General features: G+C 45.4%; 1 protein-coding gene across 3 annotated transcripts; it reads left to right on the top strand.

Annotated features, from left to right (window-relative positions):
• Positions 1 to 1,304: 1,304 nt before the first annotated feature.
• Positions 1,305 to 17,720, top strand: prmt1 (protein arginine methyltransferase 1). Of its 3 annotated transcripts, none has more exons than XM_078430750.1 (10): positions 1,305 to 1,351; positions 5,097 to 5,210; positions 6,637 to 6,792; positions 7,426 to 7,489; positions 10,579 to 10,721; positions 11,285 to 11,372; positions 12,318 to 12,433; positions 12,955 to 13,105; positions 13,243 to 13,364; positions 14,369 to 17,720. In XM_078430750.1, exons 1-10 carry the CDS (start codon positions 1,334 to 1,336, stop codon positions 14,450 to 14,452), a joined length of 1,056 nt encoding a protein of 351 aa, XP_078286876.1. In that variant the 5' UTR covers positions 1,305 to 1,333; the 3' UTR covers positions 14,453 to 17,720. The 3 variants fall into 3 exon arrangements, with proteins under 3 accessions (XP_078286876.1, XP_078286874.1, XP_078286875.1); XM_078430748.1 differs by having other exon boundaries at positions 1,340 to 1,459; XM_078430749.1 differs by lacking the exon at positions 1,305 to 1,351 and adding an exon at positions 4,087 to 4,205.
• Positions 17,721 to 19,337: the final 1,617 nt, after the last annotated feature.

The following is a 19,337-nucleotide window of genomic DNA, read 5'->3' as shown; positions in this document are numbered from 1 at the left end:
AACCATCCTATCAACAACCAGAGAGCAGTTGTGAGCTACTATCTACCTCATTGGAGATCAGTTAATTTTAATTAAAATCATTGAAAACGTTAGCGACGCAGTGGTGCTGGTTTCCGACCAGCATGGTGACGGACACACCACACATCTCTGTCTTCCATCAATGTCTTCAGCATCGTCGTGTTTGGTCGTCCCATGTTCTTCCATGGTTGGGTTCCCACAGCACAACCTCTCAAGACTATATTTAATCGAACGTTACTGGACTTTATCTTGCACTAAACGATATTCCCTTTATCCTGTATCTGCACGCTGTATACGACTCAATTGTAATCATGTATAGTCTCTCTGCTGACTGGATAGCAGGCAAAAAAAAGCTTTTCACTGTACCTCGGTACACGTGACAATAAACTAAACTATTCTACCCATCCGAAGAAGGATCGCGACCCGTAACATTGCCTATCCATGTCCTCCTGAGATACTGCCTGACCCGCTGAGCTACTCCAGCACTTTGTGTCTTCTACTCTATCCATAGAGCTGGATAGAGTTCTTAAGGATAGTGGAGTGAGGGGGTATGGGGAGAAGGCAGGAACGGGGTACTGATTGAGAATGATCAGCCATGATCACATTGAATGGCGGTGCTGGCTCGAAGGGCCGAATGGCCTCCTCCTGCACCTATTGTCTATTGTCTATTTCCCCTCCCCCCTCAGGTGCTGCCCAGCCTGCTGAGTTCTTCCAGCACTTCCAGTTTTCAGTCAAGGTGAGTGTTATGAATCAAATGAGAATGACACATTTTGAAACCCATCTTTGTCGATATCCATTTCTGACGAGTGCAGTGTATGGGGGTTTTATGCATTGCATCCAGTAGTGAAGACAGGACGATTGAGGTGAAGCTGTCTCCAGCCCCACCCCCCACCCTTCCACGTGCAGAGGTACAGGATCCTCCGACCGACCCCACGTGTGGACGCGAACTGCTTCCTGCCGGCCGCCACCGGCCAATCACATCGCGCCTGGGGAGCGGAGCCCCACTACGTCCTCGCCTCCCTTTGGTTGATAGACAGCGCAAACGTCCAATCAACGTCTCCCGCACAGAGAGAAATGCCCCCACCGTTGGCCGAACCAATGGACGGAGATTGACGTGCGGATAAACCAATCGTTGCTCTCGACGCCGCGGCGGACGGGGGTGGTGCTCGGGACGTACGCCTGACGGGCACCTAGTTTGTCCAATGACATCGGAGCCGACTGGACGGGTGACCAATCGGGAATGAGTAGGGGGCGGAACCACGTGGCCCTCCGGGTATAAAAGGCGGGGCGAACATGACGGCACTTCTTTCACAAGATGGCCGAGTGCATGGAGGTGGGTGCTGAAGGGGAGGAGAGTCGCATGAGGGGCACCGGAGGTGGAAATGGCGCCGCTGTTTCTTCACCGAATAAAAGTGCGGCGCCGGGGCCTACTTTGGTGAAGGTGCGGGCGGGAAGGGAGGCAGGAGGGCGGGCGGTGGGAGGGGAGGGGCGGCGGCCGCGGCCGCTCAATGGGTCGTTCGAGGCGGGACGGCGCGGCGGCAAAATGGCGGCTGCGTGCGGCCCGGCCCCTGGTTACCGCGCTCGGGGGAGGCGGCAGCGGGCTCGGTCCGCGACCCGGGAAGGTGCAGGGAGCTCAATGAAAGAACCTTTCTTATTTATTTTCCAATTTATTTAGCCTGGAAGGCTCTCGCACCCCTCCCGCGGGGCTTTGAGGGCTGGGAGGACCAGAGAGCGAACCAGGGGGCTTTGAGGGCTGGGAGGACCAGGGGGCTTTGAGGGCTGGGAGGACCAGGGGGCTTTGAGGGCTGGGAGGACCAGGGGGTTTTGAGTGCTGGGAGGACCAGGGTGCGAGGGCTGGGAGGACCAGGGGGTTTTGATGGCTGGGAGGACCAAGGGGCTTTGAGGGCTGGGAGAACCAAGGGGCGAGGGCTGGGAGGACCAGGGGGGCTTTGAGGGCTGGGAGGACCAGGGGGGCGAGGCCTGGGAGGACCAGAGGGGCGAGGCCTGGGAGGACCTGAGGCGCTCCCGGTCCCCTCCCACATTGTGTCCCCCTTCCCACTCCACCTTTAATGGATCAGCAACCATCACCATCCCTTCCCAATCTACCGAACTAGCACCCCTTCTCCACTTTTTTTTTCCAGTGAAGGTCGCCTCAGTCTCTCTCCCCTCCACATAATTCCTTTCCCTCAATCAACGCCCCCCCCCCCTCTCTCCATCTTGCTCCTTTCTCCATGCCCAGCCCACGACGCTTGAGCAAGCTGAGCCAGCCCACCTGCCCTCAAGCTGATGTTCAGACCCTCTTCCCATGCACAGACAAATGCTCCAGCCCTCTGGAACACAACCCATTCACAGTTTAATCTTCTGAATTGCAAAAGTTTTATTTTATGTAATCTTTTTATACTCAAGTATAATTCCAGTTGATATATACTCCGTTCTTTCGCTCCCACTCAGATCTGATATGATGCCTGGGAATGTGTAGATTACATCTGTATAGTCCTTTGTGATATGATGCCTGGGAATGTGTAGATTACATTTGTTGTCTAAAAATGCATCCTTTTAGTTTGGCTGCAATGTAGCTACTATCCCATTGCACTTTGTTTCTCTATATGAAGGTCATCATTCTGTTTGCCATATTGACTATTTCTGTACCTGTTAATGACACTTCTGTTCTATGTGCTTGCACTCCCAAGTCTCTTTGTGCCTCTATTTATAGCTTTTTTATCATTTAGAAAGTGTGTTGTGATTGTTTCTTGGTCCAATTTGGATGCCAGTATTGAAAGACATTTGCCAGCTTTGCCTACCCATTAATATAATAGTATCTCATGTTTTCATCTATATTAAAGCTTTGTTTCACAGTTATGTAGTGTTATAAAAGGACCTTCGGCCTAAAGTCTACGCCAACCATCAACCAACCATTTGCATTAGATAGACAAAATGCTGGAGTAACTGGAGAGAAGGAATGGGTCATGTTTCGGGTCATGCCCAAAACATCACCCATTCCTTCTCTCCAGAGATGCTGCCTGTCCCGCTGAGTTACTCCAGTATTTTGTGTCTATCTTTGGTTTAAACCATCGTCTGCAGTTCTTTCCTAACCATTTGCATTAATCCTTCATTAACACATTTTATTTTCCTCGCATTCCGAATAGTTCTGCTCAAACTCTACTCACCTAAGCATTATGGGCAGTTTACATTATCCATTTAGCCTGACAATCCACAAGTCTTGGGCTGCGGGACACCCACGTCCCCATGAGTGCGCACAAATGTCTAACAGAAGAACTGGTTAGAAACAAATCCTTGTCACTTGATCTGTGAGGAAGCAGCATTCCTAACTGCCACTGTGCTGCTTCAAGTTGTTATCAGCAAATACATCATCTGAATTGTTAATAGATATGTTTCTATATAAATAATTTCAAACACAATATTTGCAGCTTACACCCCAATGGTATGAATATTGACTTCTATAATTTTAAGTAACCCTTGTTTTCCCTTTCTCCATCCCTCCCCTTCCCATTTCTCCAACCAGCCTGACTGTCTCCGATTACATTTTATGTTTGCTTTGTTGTTTATTACTTTCTCCCAGCTAACAATGATTTATTCTATCTTTTTACTTGATCTCCATCCCCTTTGTCTCGTTTTCACACCTTACACTTCATTATCTCTATCCAGAGATGCTGCCTGTCCCGCTGAGTTACTCCAGCATTTTGTGTCGATCATTGATTCCTGCAAGATGCCACTGGTCAAATCTAGCCAACTCAGTACTTTCTCATCCCTTTTGTGTTGCTGAGTGAATTTTACAGCCAGGTCTTTGAGCTCTTCTGAGTTTTAAGTTTAGCTAAATTATTTTTGAGGAACCTTAAGTGCCTTCTGATAGTGTGCATAAATAGCATCCTTTAGAATTTTTTTGCGTATTACCTGCTCTTTACAAACCCCATACTGCCCCCTGATCAGATGAAGGTTTTGAATAGATTGGGTAATATGTCCCAAATTAACAATCTAATTAGAACATAATCCCCACAAGAAATTTAGGCTAAATGTCGTAACATTCTCTACTTTATCTCATTTCCTTTAAACAATAGGCAGAATTGAATAATATTTCAGTCTAGGAGCAGTACAAATCAAGAGAACATCCAAAAATTATGGCAGGGTTATCTACAAAATGTTCCCACTTGCCCTCTTTAAAACCACAAGTAAGTAAATAGCTGGTACTGGATATTTTGCTCATTATTGCTTTTTTTCTTTCATTATTACTTTACTCAGTTTTGTTGAGTCCTTTTCCCAGATCCAGAATTACCTGGTGATGTACATAGCAATTATTACTCCTCTAATACAAAGGCTAACACAAGTAACACTTCAGTGACATGGCTATGTATCTCATGTTATTCCCAGTTACTTTCTTTAATTTTATTAAAACCGCCTTATTAAATTTGGATTTTATTTTGAGGCATTTAATTTTTTTTGCTGTTCTAGATGTTTATGTTGTCCTTGTATCAGAATTGAATTTTAACAGCTTGAATTTGTTTATGTCACTGTGTATTTCTGTTTGCATCCTGGCAGTTAAAACAAAAATGAAACACTGACCATGTAATCGTTCTTACTGGAGCTTAAATAAAGAAAGTTTGGAAAGTATCTGAGTTAGTACATTTGGCAGTTGAAGTGTCGGCTGTTGGGATTGGAGCAATTTTGGAGTCAACTTAGTAGGCTTGCATAGAGTCATACAACATGGAAACAGGCCCAGCTCATCCATGCTGACCAAGATCCCCCATCTAAATTAGTCCCCTTTGCCTGTGCTTGACCTACATCTCTATACTTTTCCTATCCAGGTACTGACATAACATTGGCAAAAGTGTAAAAAATTGGACTGCTGTAGATCCTGAATGGAGAGGTACTTGTAATGGAATGTAATGAGGGGTATGGAGAGAAGACCCCTTGAAGGGATTTGAAGATGAGGAAGATATTAAAGTCAAGTCATGTTCTTTTCTGTTGTCATTTGGAAATGTGAAGATTTTTCATGGGAAATATAAGATTATGGTTAATCCTTTCTCAACATGCCCAATATCAATGCAACAATTTGCCTTCAGGTTACCTCACTCCCTAGTGCCCCAGATGGAAGTACACCAGTCAAGGCTGAGGCCGAGGACATGACCTCCAAGGATTATTACTTCGATTCCTATGCGCACTTTGGAATTCATGAGGTGAGTAGCAAAACTTGGTTAGAGTTGCTATTCCATTTAAATAACCAACCCAATAGTAATGTCAACTGCATGTCTTTACCTAACATTCTTCACTGCTCAAAATGTTGTGGGTTCTTTGCTTATAGAAACCCATGCTGATTCTGCTGCTTAGTACTGAAGGCCTGCTACACTTTGGGGTATTTTGCTGATGAGGTGTTCAGCAGGGACCTATCTATTTTAGAAGGTTCCCAGAGGGGTTGGGTTATTTGATGTACTGGCTAGTATGAGCAATGGGAGCTTGCTTTGTGCACATTGACTCCTGTGTTTGTCTCTAAAAAGTTCTTCATTGTTTGAAAAGTTGTTCATTGACCTTAAAGTACTTTGGGGATATTATAGTAGTCTGAAAGTATTGATACAAGTGTGTCTTTGTGAAATAATTACTTTGCTAGTCTTGATGTTTGCTAGAATACCTTTTTGTAGCAGACAACCATTGTGGACCAGAAATCTTGAAAGGTGGTTTTCTGAAAGGAGAAAAATCAAACAGACTGGGCTTGTGCCTTCCAGTGTTCAGAAGCAATGAAGTGGTGTCATTGAAATGTACAATATTTGTATTAGGATCTATAGGAGATGTGGGGATTATGTTTTACCTGCTTAGAGTATCCAGAGTAGCAAGGGTCAGAATATAGAAACATAGACATAGAAAATAGGTGCAGGAGTAGGCCATTTGGCCCTTCGAGCCTGCACCGCCAAGCCTGCACCGCCATTCAATATGATCATGGCTGATCATTCAGCTAAGTAACCTGTACCTGCCTTCTCTCCATACCCTCTGATCCCTTTAGCCACAAGGGCCACATCTAACTCCCTCTTAAATATAGCCAATGAACTGGCCTCAACTACCTTCTGTGGCAGAGAATTCCACAGACTCACCACTCTCTGTGAAGAAATGTTTTCTCATCTCGGTCCTAAAAGACTTCCCCCTTATCCTTAAGCTGTGACCCCTGGTTCTGGACTCCCCCAACATCGGGAACAATCTTCCCTCATCTAGCGCCTCCAACCCCTTAAGAAATGTCAAAATGAAGTTGGCCATTCAGAAGAGACAAACATAAATTTCTTCACCCATTGAGTAGTGTGTCTTTGGAATGTCCTTCCCAAGACGGCTGTGGATGCTCAGTGCTGATTAAATTTGATAAGATCTATTGATTATTGAATATCCAGTGAAGGAGGGAAGTGGTGCTGGGGTAAAACATCAGCTCTGGTCCCATTGAATGACCTATTTATTTCTTGCATTCTTAGTGTACGCTAGAGGGTAAATTTAGAGTCCATCTCATTAATTTTGGCATTTGCAGCTGGCAGCGACAAAGAAGCCTGCATTCATTTTGAGAAAGGGCCTAAACCCAGTCCCTGGCACGGTAAGCCTTTGACTCTTTCAATGGTTATCTCCTTACAGGAAATGCTGAAGGATGAGGTTCGCACTTTGACCTACAGAAACTCCATGTACCACAACAAGCACCTCTTCAAAGATAAGATAGTCCTGGATGTGGGAAGTGGAACGGGCATCCTGTGCATGTTTGCGGCAAAGGCTGGTGCTAAGAAGGTTATTGGGGTAAGGATCACACCTAATCTATAAATGGAGCTAGTCTCATTTGAAAGCAGTCCTGGCTGTCTTTTACATGTGACATTAAACTAAGGGTGTGTGCATTCAAAGTCCTGCAGGAGTTTTAATTGTCTGTTTCAAAAATTATTGTACCTCAATTGTTTTGAACCTTTTTAAATAGATGGCATGCAAATGTTGTATTTTTATCTGGTAAACTTTGAAGCAGGGGTGGCTGTGTGCCAACTGCCATGTGAACCCTATTTATACTGTAGCTTATCATAGTTGGTAGTTCTCAAGCAGCAACAATGCCTCCCAGGGTTTGTAGGAACAGGTCACCTCCTTGACAGACCAAAAATGGTGATGCAAAAATTATCTAGTCTTAATGCCTCAATATTTTGGTTAGCTTTGTCTATCTATTTTCCACTGTTCTTTGAAGGGTTAGACTTCATGGTGCGTGCCATGATGGCAGTGCTTCTGAATAATCTTCATCATGATGAATAGGTATTTGAGACGCATTTTTGAATTCTTGCATTTGAACATCTTTTCATTCTAGACTTCATTTTAATTGATGTTAGCTGTCTGTTTGATAAAAGTAAACTCGTATGATTATTCTTCCTGTAAAATGTTTTTTTTAAATGGCAGATTGAGTGCTCCAATATCTCGGAATATGCTGAGAAGATCATCAAAGCAAACAACCTGAACCATGGTAAGGGTCCACAATACAGGGACTTCCCGGGTTATGGGTGACCCGCCATCTGGAAATCCAACTTTACTCAAATTCTCCCATATATTTTAAAGCACTTTTCAAGATAGTAATAAAATGTTTTGTGTTCATAACGATACAGTATATATTCCCTCAGTATTATTATGGCTGGTGTTAGTTTTAGGTTTGATGAAATAAATGTAAGAGTTGTGTCAAATGTGTCTGGAACAATGCGATATGGGTAGCTACAGTGATTTGTGGAGAAATCAGTTTATGGACAGTTCTCGGGAATGAAGCCCTTTCTGTTACCTGGAGACTTGCCTGTATTATGTTTTGTGTGCATTTTTAAAAATGTAGACAAAATAAATTATTTGCATAATTTGTAATTGCCAATTTGCTTGCATTCAGTTTGCAACAGCTTGGTGTCTGGCCAAGACCTGGCTTGCTGATTGTGGCTGTGGGTTTATAGCCTGGTTTGTCGGTTCTCAAATTGTGCTATGGGTGGGATCATTAATAATTGATTGGAGCAGGGCAGGTTTCCCTCCCAGCTGCTGCTGCCCCGCTGAACTAACTCGACTTCATACAAAAAACACTTTAGGTGTGCTGCTGCTGTTCATATTGTTCATAGTGCTTTATAAAGTGAATGGGGCATTTCCAAGCAGAAAATGGAGGGGTGAGGAGCTGGTGGAGGGGGGGGAAGGAAATATGTTTTCAGGGGACGTTTAATTGTACTGGTAAGCATAATGTATAAATTTGGATGAGTTTTGAAAGATCAAAATCTGGTGCTTTGTAATATTAGGAGGGTAGATGTCAAGAGAAGATGTTTGAGTAGAGGAAAATCTATTTTAATTGTTTCAAATGTACAATTTTGTGCTTAGGATCTTTGGGTGATCAGTACTGAGACAGTGGAGAATGTGGACTAAATGGGTCTTGTGGTCTGCGTTACAAAAACGCCAAGTAAAACTTCTAACCTGCAAGTCCTTGGCTTTCTTGTGTGTGTCCAGGTTTGGAAGGGTCAGGTTTGTCCTATTTCCTTGAGCAGTTTCTCAAGATTCACCTGTTGAGATGAGTATTCAGATACATGTGGAGTTCAGTGTGGTTCGGTTAAGTCTATTTAAAGGGGAAAGTTAACAGAGCCTGAGGTTGCAGCATCCTTCCCAAATAAGAAACAGCCAGTGAGCTGAGGGTAGCTGCATTCAAATCAAGAGCCTCCAATCCATAGCCTGAGTTTGGTCTCTAGGCTTAACTGGAATGGAATTACCCAGCCATTTTCATTTCTAGGTGGCTATAGTAACAGGGATGTGTGATTGTCCCAACACTGTTCACCATCTTCATTGCAACAATCCACATCATCAAGGACGACCTATCCCAGGGATCGAAATCGTCCACGGAACAGATGGCAGACTTTTCAATCTTGCCCGTCTCAAGTCCAAAATGAAGACATCTACGAGCTCCCTCATCGAGTTCCAAAACGCAGATGACAACTGTGTTGCAGCTCTCTCAGAAAATCATCTGCAGCAGATCCTGACTGCCTTCAACAGTGCATACACGAAACTTGGACTTACCATCAACTCCATGAAGACTCGGGTTATCTACCAATCGTCATCAACTGAGACAAATCGGAAAGAACCGTCAATTCAACTTGGTGAAACGACCCTGGAAAATGTGGATCACTTTCTGTACCTGGGAAGTCACCTCTCTTCCAATGTCGACCTTGATGATGAGATCCAACATCATCTTAAGTGTGCTGGAACAGCTTTTGGACGTCTTCAAACGAGAGTCTTTCATAATCGTGACATCCGAACAGACACCAAAATGTTAGTGTACAAAGCAGTGGTGGTTCCAACACTCCTGTGTGCATCAGAAACCTGGACAACATTGATGCCATCTGAAAACACATGAAAAGTTCCATCAACGATGTCTTCGAAGCATCTTAAATATCAGCTGGGAAGACAAAAGAACCAATGTCAGCGTGCTGAATGAAGCGAAAACATCAAGCATCGAAGCCTTCGTCATCCAGAACCAACTAAGATGGAGCGGTCATGTTGTTCGGGTGGAAGACGAGCGTCTACCAAAGCAAACCTACTTCCAGCTTAAAGAAGGCAAACGTAAAAGAGGCGGACAAAAGAAGAGATTCGAAGACGCCTTAAAAGCCAGCGTGAAGAAATGTGAAATCCACATCGAAAATTGGGAAACCAATGTCAAGGACAGGAAACTCTGACGAACCATCATCCAAAAAGGACAGCGACCTTCAAAGCCAACACTTGTGCAGAATTAGAAGAAAAGAGAAGTAAACAGAAAGAGAGGCAGCAACAGCCAAAGCCCGCGATCTGACATCTGGAATTACCTGCCCCGAATGCCAAAGAACTTTCAAAGCCAGGATTGGACTCAAGCCACCTGAGAGTTCAAGAAAATAACAGAACGTAGTCCTTCATCCTCGACCTCGAGGGATAGCCACGACGAGTATTGTCATGAAACGCAGCCTTCTGCCAAAAATGTGGTGTAATAGTAGAAGCATCACGTCCATACTAGATCTGAGCTGACTTTTTGTTGTTTTTTATTCTCCACCTGTCATAGTATAGCTGTCTGTCCTTTGTACACGTTGTTCTGCTACAATGTGTTTCCATACCACAAATTAGATTTAACACGAGTGATAGATTGTGGAGCACTATTTGGATCAGGCGGGCCACCTTGGGTATAATGCATTTCAATTGTGATCTGGAGAGCTACTTAAGTTATTTTGGAAATTACAAGCAGAAAAAAAAGCTGTCTATTAATGGGTGCTTTCACGGGTTGAGTTCCCCTCGGTTTTTTGTCATGCTATGTGCAATCTTTCTGTTTCATGTTTTTGGAGGATACACAGGCTCCTCGGCTTCTGTCCGATGGGGTTCCATTCCGAGAAACCCATCGGAAGCTAAAAGTATTGTAAGTCGAGATGTATTGTAACACACGCGATGGTGTGGCCGGAAGCGAGCGGCGGCTCGCAAAGCCGAACAGCCGCAGGTCGAAACATCGTAAGCCTGGGAGCACCTGTAATTTAGGGGGGAGACCTTGCAGCATGTGAATGTCTTTGTTGCTCTTTCCTGTTTCAGTTATCACAATAATCAAGGGCAAGGTAGAGGAAGTGGACTTGCCTGTGGAGAAGGTGGACATCATTATCAGCGAGTGGATGGGCTACTGCCTCTTTTACGAGTCAATGCTGAACACTGTTATCTACGCACGGGACAAGTGGCTGGTACGTATTGAGGCAATTGGAAAGAGTTTTGTGATAATTAAATCTGGGTGCTGGGAGTCCACTCGCCTCTTTAACATGGAAGCAGCCAATGTGAAGTGCATGTGTCAATCATAACTAGATTTTGCCCAATTTCCCTCATCCTCTGTTTTAGAGATGACGATCTGTTCCCTTCCACTTTCATAAATCAGAGAATGGTGCAGCACAGGACAGGGCGTTTTGATATTCAAATCCTAGATTGTCCCCGGAAATATCAGCTCCGTCATTCCATTCCCTGGTTTCCCCATGGTACTAATACTTTTGTCTCAAGTATTGTTAGGATTGCCTTGGATAGTGAAAGCCATGGTTGCATCTGCCTTTACCCCTCTTGTGTTGAAGTTGTTGGTCATTTGCATTTTAACCAACAAGGTCTCTGATGATGCTATATGAGCCACGGTTTTAGTTTGGACTTGCACCTGAATGTCCAACATGTACTGTCTCCATCCCAGATATGGTGCATGTGAGGCTGGATTTTTGCTACATTTATTTTTCACTGATTGAAATCTTTTTTTTTTTTTTTTTTTTAGCGACCAGATGGGCTGATTTTCCCTGACCGAGCTGCTTTGTACGTCACAGCCATTGAGGACCGACAATACAAGGATTATAAAATCCATTGTAAGTTTGCAAAGTGGCGGGTAGTTTGTGTTGTCAGAGTTGTGCCAGTGAAGTATTGTTGGTGTGCATCTGCTGTTGTAATATAAGGCACAGCTAATTTGTGCTTCGCTAACTCCTGCAAACAGCAGTGAGGAATTGGGGTTTTGGTTAACTTGTGCACGCATGATTCACGTACTTTATTCAAAATCCTATTTCACCCATTTTCCTGTCCTGGGCTCTGGTGGATGTCACCATCACTGATGGTGCCCAAGTAAAACCCAGCTGTTGTCGGGGTTGTTTGACAGGCAGAAACCTTTCCAATTCATAAATTCAAGGCATTTAATTTTAGCGTGATAAATTATGGGGGGGAAAAGTGCTGGAGTGGTGCTGCTTATTTCAAGTACTTGAACCCACTCCTTGTGACAGTCATACAACGTGGAAACATGCCCTTCGGCCCAACTTGCCCACGCCGACCAACATGCTCCATCTATACTGGTTCCACCTGCCTGCTTTTGGCCCACATTGCTCTACACCTACCCATATCTGTGTACCTGTCTAAATGTTTCTTCAACATTGCGATACTGACTCCACCACCTCTTCCAGCACTCGTTGCATTTATACACTGCCCTTTGTGTAAAAAAAAAAGGGGGGGGAAGCCCTCTGGTTCCTATCAAATCTTTTCCCCTCACCTTAAATCTATGTCCTTTATTCCCCAACTCTGGGCAAGAGACTTTGTGCATTTACCAGATCTATTCCCCTCGTTATTTTGTACACCTCATCCACCTGCACTCCAAGCAATAGTCCTAGCCTCGTCAACCTCTCCCTTATACCTCCGGCCTTAGTCCTGGCCACATCCTCATCAATCTTCTCCGTGCCCTTTCCAGCTTTTGTTAAGGGCAAGGCAAATTTGGAAGGGTATAATCTGCTAGTTTTGGTGTAACCTGCCTGCTCGTGTCCTCCCTGCAGGGTGGGAGAATGTCTACGGTTTTGATATGTCCTGCATCAAGGATGTGGCCATCAAGGAACCACTGGTGGATGTGGTGGATCCCAAGCAGCTGGTGACCAATGCCTGTCTCATCAAGGTCAGTGCGTGTGTTTTGTTCCATTTGGAAACGGTCCTGGGGAAGGGGAAGGGGAATTTCAATGGATTAACGTGTCGTGTGAAAGGCTTGACAGGAATGGTTGTGCTACTGTTGTATGGCAATCTGCCAGCAATCAGACAGCTCTCACCCTGGTGCGAATGATTGCTGAAATGATACATAATATAAATAGGCCCTTCGGACCACCAAGTCCTCACCCGTTCACACTAGTTATCCCACTTTCTCATCCATTCCCATCACACTACGGCTGATTTACAGAGGGGGTTAACCTACAAATCTGCACGTCTTTGTGATGTGGGAGGAAAATGGAGCATTCGGGTGAAGCCCACGCAGTCGCAGGGAGAATGCAGACTCCACACAGACAGCACCTGAGGTGAGGATTTAACCCGGGTCTCGTGCTGTGAAACAGTAGCTGTGCCCTGGGTTATACGAGTCGGTGGGGAGAGGAGTGGTTGCTGGGCGTGTTGAAGAGTTCATTTCTACTGAATTCTCTTTCCATTCAGGAGGTGGATATTTACACGGTGAAAGTCGACGACCTATCCTTCACGTCGCCCTTCTGCCTCCAAGTCACACGCAATGACTACATCCACGCATTAGTGGCATACTTCAACATAGAGTTCACCCGCTGCCACAAGAGGACCGGGTTCTCTACAGGTACTGACTGAAGGGGACTTGGGCATTTCAGGATGGGTGACATTACCCTCCTGTTCGGAGGTTTATAAACTGTTTCCCTGCAGTGCGTTAGTGCAGAATATTTGTGCCGATGGTATAAATGGTGTGTTTAATTGCAGCCCCTGATGCCCCTTACACTCACTGGAAGCAGACAGTTTTCTACATGGAAGACTATTTGACAGTCAAGCGAGGCGAGGAGATCTTTGGGACCGTTGGCATGAAACCCAACGCCAAGAACAATGTAAGTATGAAGTCACAAACAGGCTCCGTGTCCTGTAGTCGGAGTGTAAAGGATGTTGTATGGTCTGGAACTGGGTCTGCATTGAGGAGTGATGTTGTCCAGGGACCACTACCATTAATGCAAGTGAGCACTGGGTACAAGCAAGCCAATGTGTTATTTGTAGAGAGCGCTGGGCAGGTTTCTCAACCTGACAAAAAATTTAGTAACAGGGAGCTGCAGATGCTGGTTTATATCAAAGAAAGGCACATTGCTGTAGAAACTCGGGGTCAGGCAGCATCCCTGGAAAACGTGGATAGTCAACATATCAACGCATAGATGGGTTTTGGCATGAAACATCGCCTGTCCGTGTTGTTCAGAGATGCTGCCTGACCCGCTGAGTTACTCTGGCACTTGTAGGAGTACGTGTTAGTCGACCCTCTGCCCACTTGCCACACGTTCCCTGGTGTAGTTTAGAGAGACATCATTGAAACGGGCCCTTTGGCTCGATGTGTCTGTGCCGACCATCGGTTACCCAATTTCACATCCTACACGCGAGAGACAATTTGCAGAATCCTATTAACATACGTCTTTGGAATGTGGGAAGAAACCGGAGCACCCAGAGAAAACCCACGAGGTCACTGAGAAGGTGCGAACTCTGTACAGACAGCACCCGCAGTCGAAATCAAACCCGCTGCACCTCTGTACCAAGTGGTACTTGATTCCCTATGTATCTGAAAAGTGTTGGGAAGAAACCTAAAGTTGAACAGTCTTCTGAATGAAGACATTACTAAATGGCTCCCTTTCCCAGAGACTGGCTGTTGGTACACTCCATTTGGAGATTTAGTACAACTGTCTCTGCTCAGTCAAGCTGTTAAATGACCCGAAACATCACCTACCCATGTACTCCAGATATGCTGCCTGATCCGTTGAGTTACTCAGCACTTTTCCTCTTTTTTTGCTTTTAAGCAATTTAATTTCAACAAGGTGGGGGAAATTACTAAAACGTGCAACAATTTTCCCAACAGAGAGATCTCGACTTCACCGTGGATATTGAATTCAAGGGGCAGCTGTGTGACATGTCCAGTTCCATCGACTACAAGATGCGTTAGATTGGCCTCCGCCCACCACTCCTGACATACGCACTGTCCACATCGCACCATTTGCAGGCTGGATTGCGACTACTGTAGTGTCCGATATGTAGATAATCTTGTTTTCAAAGGAAGCTGTCATTTGGTTGTGCGACTGAATGTTTTTCTCTGAGTCAGTTGACATCCATCAGCATGGTAACTGTGCTGTGGGGTGGTGGGAGAGAGAGGGCGCCTAGAATTATAGTTGCCACTTGAGTTACTATGGAACCATTCTTACGCTGCTTTACTGTTTTTGTTTGCTTTTCAAACAGAAACATTTTAATGCAAATTCCTGATTCTGATTTTGGGGGGGGGGGGGGCAGTGGTTAAGATTAGGTCTAGGTTATCCCATGGTCTCAGCTGTGATTTGTTTTTTGTTGGGGTGGGGGGGATTAAATGGTATTTTAGATTGCTGCAAATTCTCCAATTTGACAAATCGTCAGTCAAATTGATTTTGACGTGTCTTTGCAAGTGGATCTAAATTCCCATATACTCTTTTAGTAACTTGTTTGGGACCTTGTTACCGTTTGAGGAATGTTTGTCATCTCTGGCGGAGTGCATCTTAAAATGCAGTCATGTTAAAATGGATGTTACTGCAGAAGCTGTCTAGAGAGACAGGAAGGCAAGGCAGAGTCGAGGTGTAAACTGAGATTTCAAACCTTATTTGGGCAAATGCAGTTGGCTTGAAAAACCTGTTCTTGGTGTTTGCTAGTCATTTTCTAAATGTGTTTCCAGTGTTGGAAACCAGAGGCAGAGCTACAAATTCTGTTGTGCCTTTTCTCTCTAGTTTTTGTAAGAGTGGTAACATCTTGTGTTTGAAAAAAATTGACTTGCTACGAGGGTTGCACTTGGTCATTAACATGGGCATCATGTCCTGAGATTTATGATTGAGCAGCTGCTGATTTCCTAGTCCGTCTGATTAGTTGCCTCCGTCCCCATTGAAAAGTAGCTCAGCGTAACTAAATTTATTTTTAAAGTCTTGAAATAGAATGAATTTTTCCAATGACTCTCCCATCCATTTAACATTCTGAAGGTCCTCCACCTTTTTATGACCAAAACTTTAGATTTTGGTGTTTCCCAAGGAATTGCCTCGACCGTACGTACAGCAGCAGTTTGGTGACTCGAGTCTATTGCGACTTGTCCATGCACCTACTGCTCATTTATCCTCTGCACAAAGCTTTGTGTAAATTCCTTCCTTGCACATCAGCCCTCCAGGTCTGAATGTGCGGTGTAGGTTGACGACAGACTCGGTGTCTTGCAAATCGCAAGAGTTAAGTGTTACTGTGAAACATGCCACAGCCAAGCTAAAAGGCTTCATCTTCATAACGACTGTAGCAACTTGCTTTAATTGGGGTTTGTGGTTATAGTAAATTGGGTCACCTGTTCTGAGGCTTGGGAAGAGGGAAGAATATTTTGAAGCTGCTTTGAGTTAGGATGTTACGTTTTAAATATTTCCTGTTAGTGGTGACCTTGGCTACTTGTAAAAAAAAATCCACTAGCAGTAAACATGTTTAAAAACCAGAATGGAAATGGTTATACTTCCCTCCTTCCTCCCAGCACCCCAGAGAAGAAAAAAAATCGGCTCACTTTATCCCCACAGCTAAAGCTTACATGTGTTCGGCAGGTAACGGTTGTAGCAGGTGGGAGTTTAATTAAAAAGTAAACATTGACATGACTCCAGCACACATTGACAATTGTAACCTGCGTAATTAAAAAATATATATTTCATTAAAACATTATGCCCCAATGATTCCTTCTGAAACCAGGATCTCACTGCTATAGATTGGCAGCAGGGTTGTAGGAGAAGGCATTTGAGTCGGGGGGGGGGGGTTGTGCACAGAGGTCTCAATATGGTTTGTTCTCTCTCACCGGTAGAAGGAATGTGCCGTTCTCCACACCCTTGGCTTTAAAGAAAATAACGTTTCACCATAAATAGTCGATGCGGCATTTGGGTAGAGAACTGGGTTTTGTTATTTTGGCACTTGAGACAAGTATTTAGCTAAAAACACTAATGTTTCTCTCCAGCCCTGCCCCCCCCCCCCCCCCCCCCACCTTTCCAATTGGCCTCTACTGTTTCAACAGCCAGTCTTGAATGTGGTTGTCAACCATGATGGATCACTCCTTGCCCAACCCTCCACTTAATGCATGCACACTAAAATCCTTTACCTTTCCAGCAGGTGCTTTGAGAGTGTGGCCAATGTTGACAAACACTCCAACTTGTGGTGACAAGTATCCAGTTTTGCTTACCTGCATCTCCTGTCCAGCAGAGGCAACTCTCAACCAGAGCCCTGCTGATTTATACCGTTCACCCTGTTACGTCAAGTGGCTCAAGTTAAATGATCATCCATCCCCCTCCCACACTGATGGTCATCCATCCCCCTCCCACACTGATGGTCATCCATCCCCCTCCCACACTGATGATCATCCATCCCCCTCCCACACTGCTTTCTTTCACTGATGAGAAGATGCCTGTGACCAATTGTGCAGGAGAGGATGGGATTGGGGGGGGGGGGGCTGAGGTGATGATATTAATTGACACTGGATGACCACATTTTTCAGTGCAAGCCTGACCCGTTAAGCCTGCTCAGCAGGTCTGAATGTGAAACCAGACTCAGAATCTTGAGTGCTGCCTTGCTGTAGGTTTTCTTGATGTGTGGATATTGTGTTTTGGATTTGGACAACATGATATCCAAAGGCTGTGACCAAGCTTTGAATTGCCTGCCAGAAATGCTGCTCAGACACAGTGCTAACCAACCAAGGCATTGTTCATGGAGTTAATCTGCAGTGGGATGCTGGCAGCTTTAGTGACCAGTGTTAACTGAGCCAAGACCAGAGTTGTTTGTGGGGTACTGTGATAACTCTATGAATTGCCTGTGATTCCTTCTGAGAATAGGATTAACAGGATAGATTGGAATTGGGGTTGTAGTATCAGGTGGTATACGAGTTTGGCCTGGGACCAGAGCAATGGGTTGTGCACTGAATACAATATGGTTAGGGTTCCTTTTTAACTGGGAAAAGGAATGTTGTTCTCAACTCCCTTAGCTTTAAAGGGGCAGTTGCATTTCCAAAGCTATGTTGCAGTCATGACATGTACCTGAAATCTTTTTAAGTATTAGTGCATTGGGACTGTCATGTTGGTCTTTTAAAACCCCCAAAGTACTGACTGGCAAACATTGTGGCTGTGTAGTAAATTATGTTTTTGTTTTTTTTATATATGGTGACATTCATTGAGAATAAAAATTTGACTTTACCTCCTCTGAGTCTTTCTTCCTTTGTTATCATGAGACAAGTGGTGAAGCTGCTCCCTGGGTTGCGAGCCCTGTCTATGCCTTAGAGATACAGCTTGGAAACAGGCCATTCGGCCCACTGAGTCCATGTTGACCATCGGTTGCTTGTTCGTACTACAGCTGCTCCTCGACTTACGATGGGGTTACGTTCTGAGAAACCCATCGCAAACTGAAAATATCGTACGCCGAAATGGGTTTAATACACCTGATCACGAGCCGGAAGCGAGTTGCGGCTCATTGCAGTTGCCCAACGTTGGCACTATCGTAAAGTCAAAATATAAGCCGAACCATCGTAAGTCGGGGAGTACCTGTAATTATAGACAATAGGTACAGGACCACGCTGCCATTTTCCTGCTGCCGGAGTACAAACAACGGATAGTACGGGAAGCGACAGTGATGAGGGAAATAAAGCGGTGGGCTGACCATTCAGAGGCCATGCTGCAAGATGCACTGAGCGAAGTCAACTGGAACATGTTCCAAGCAAGTTCCAGAGACGTAAATGAGTTTGCGGAAGCGGTTACGGACTTCATTGCCACAATAGCCGATACCATCATCCCCACGGTAAGGGTCAGTATCTTCCCTAACCAAAAACCCTGGGTGGACAGATCTATTCGCGTGGCCTTGAATGCTCGCACCGCTGCTTACAACTCCGGCCTGGCATCCGGCAACATGGACCACTACAAGTGAGAGTCCTACCAACTGCGAAGGGCAGTGAAGGATGCAAAAAGGAGGTACCGGGACAAGATGGAGTCACAGATGGAGCAGCAGGACACCAGGCGCCTTTGGCAGGGGCTACGGACTATAACTAGCTACAGGTCCAGCATCCCCTCAACCGGAAGTGCCGGCTCCTCCTTAGCTGATGACCTGAACTCTATGCACGGTTTGAGACGGGTAACACCACCAGCTCGCCGTCTAAAAACAGCACCGAAGGGGCGCTGGCTAGTGAGGCTGGAGGGGGATCCACCCCCGGGGATGTGCACACATTCTCGGTGTCCGAGCATGAGGTGAGGTGGGCTCTGACGCGTGTGAACACGAGGAAAGCTGGAGGCCCAGATGGTATATCTGGGCAAGTACTAAAGTCTTGTGCTACTCAGCTTGCTCCAGTGCTCACCACAATATTCAACCTCTCCTTGGCAAAGTCTGTGGTCCCTGCATGCTTCAAAAGATCCATCATTGTACCGGTGCCAAAGAATGCCTCTCCAGCGTGTTTAAATGACTACCGACCGGTGGCCCTCACCTCGGTTGTCATGAAATGCTTTGAGAGGCTAGTCAAGAAGCACATCTGCGCCCTCCTTCCTCGCAACATGGACCCACTACAGTTCGCATACCGTCCGAACAGGTCCACGGATGATGCGGTCTCCCAGGTTCTACACACCGCTCTCTCTCATCTGGACAGCCAGGGGGGCTATGTGAGGATGCTGTTCATTGACTTTAGTTCAGCATTCAACACAATAGTCCCCAGCAGACTGGTTGAGAAGCTGATGGAACTGGGGCTTAGCACCCCTCTGTGTGCCTGGGTCCTGGACTTTCTCACTGCCAGGCCCCAAGTGGTCAGGATGGGGGAACACACATCTAGCTCC

The sequence above is a fragment of the Rhinoraja longicauda genome, chromosome 40 (assembly GCF_053455715.1).
Source record: "Rhinoraja longicauda isolate Sanriku21f chromosome 40, sRhiLon1.1, whole genome shotgun sequence".
NCBI lineage: Eukaryota > Metazoa > Chordata > Chondrichthyes > Rajiformes > Arhynchobatidae > Rhinoraja > Rhinoraja longicauda.
This window is presented reverse-complemented; position numbering and strand designations above follow the sequence as displayed.

Coding starts and splice junctions, on each gene's coding strand:
- prmt1 (XM_078430748.1), top strand. CDS start 1,346: ATGGAGGTGGGTGCTGAAGGGGAGGAGAGTCGCATGAGGGGCACCGGA. Junction 5,211..6,636: donor CGCACTTTGGAATTCATGAG/GTGAGTAGCAAA, acceptor ATCTCCTTACAG/GAAATGCTGAAGGATGAGGT. Junction 13,365..14,368: donor AACCCAACGCCAAGAACAAT/GTAAGTATGAAG, acceptor TTTTCCCAACAG/AGAGATCTCGACTTCACCGT.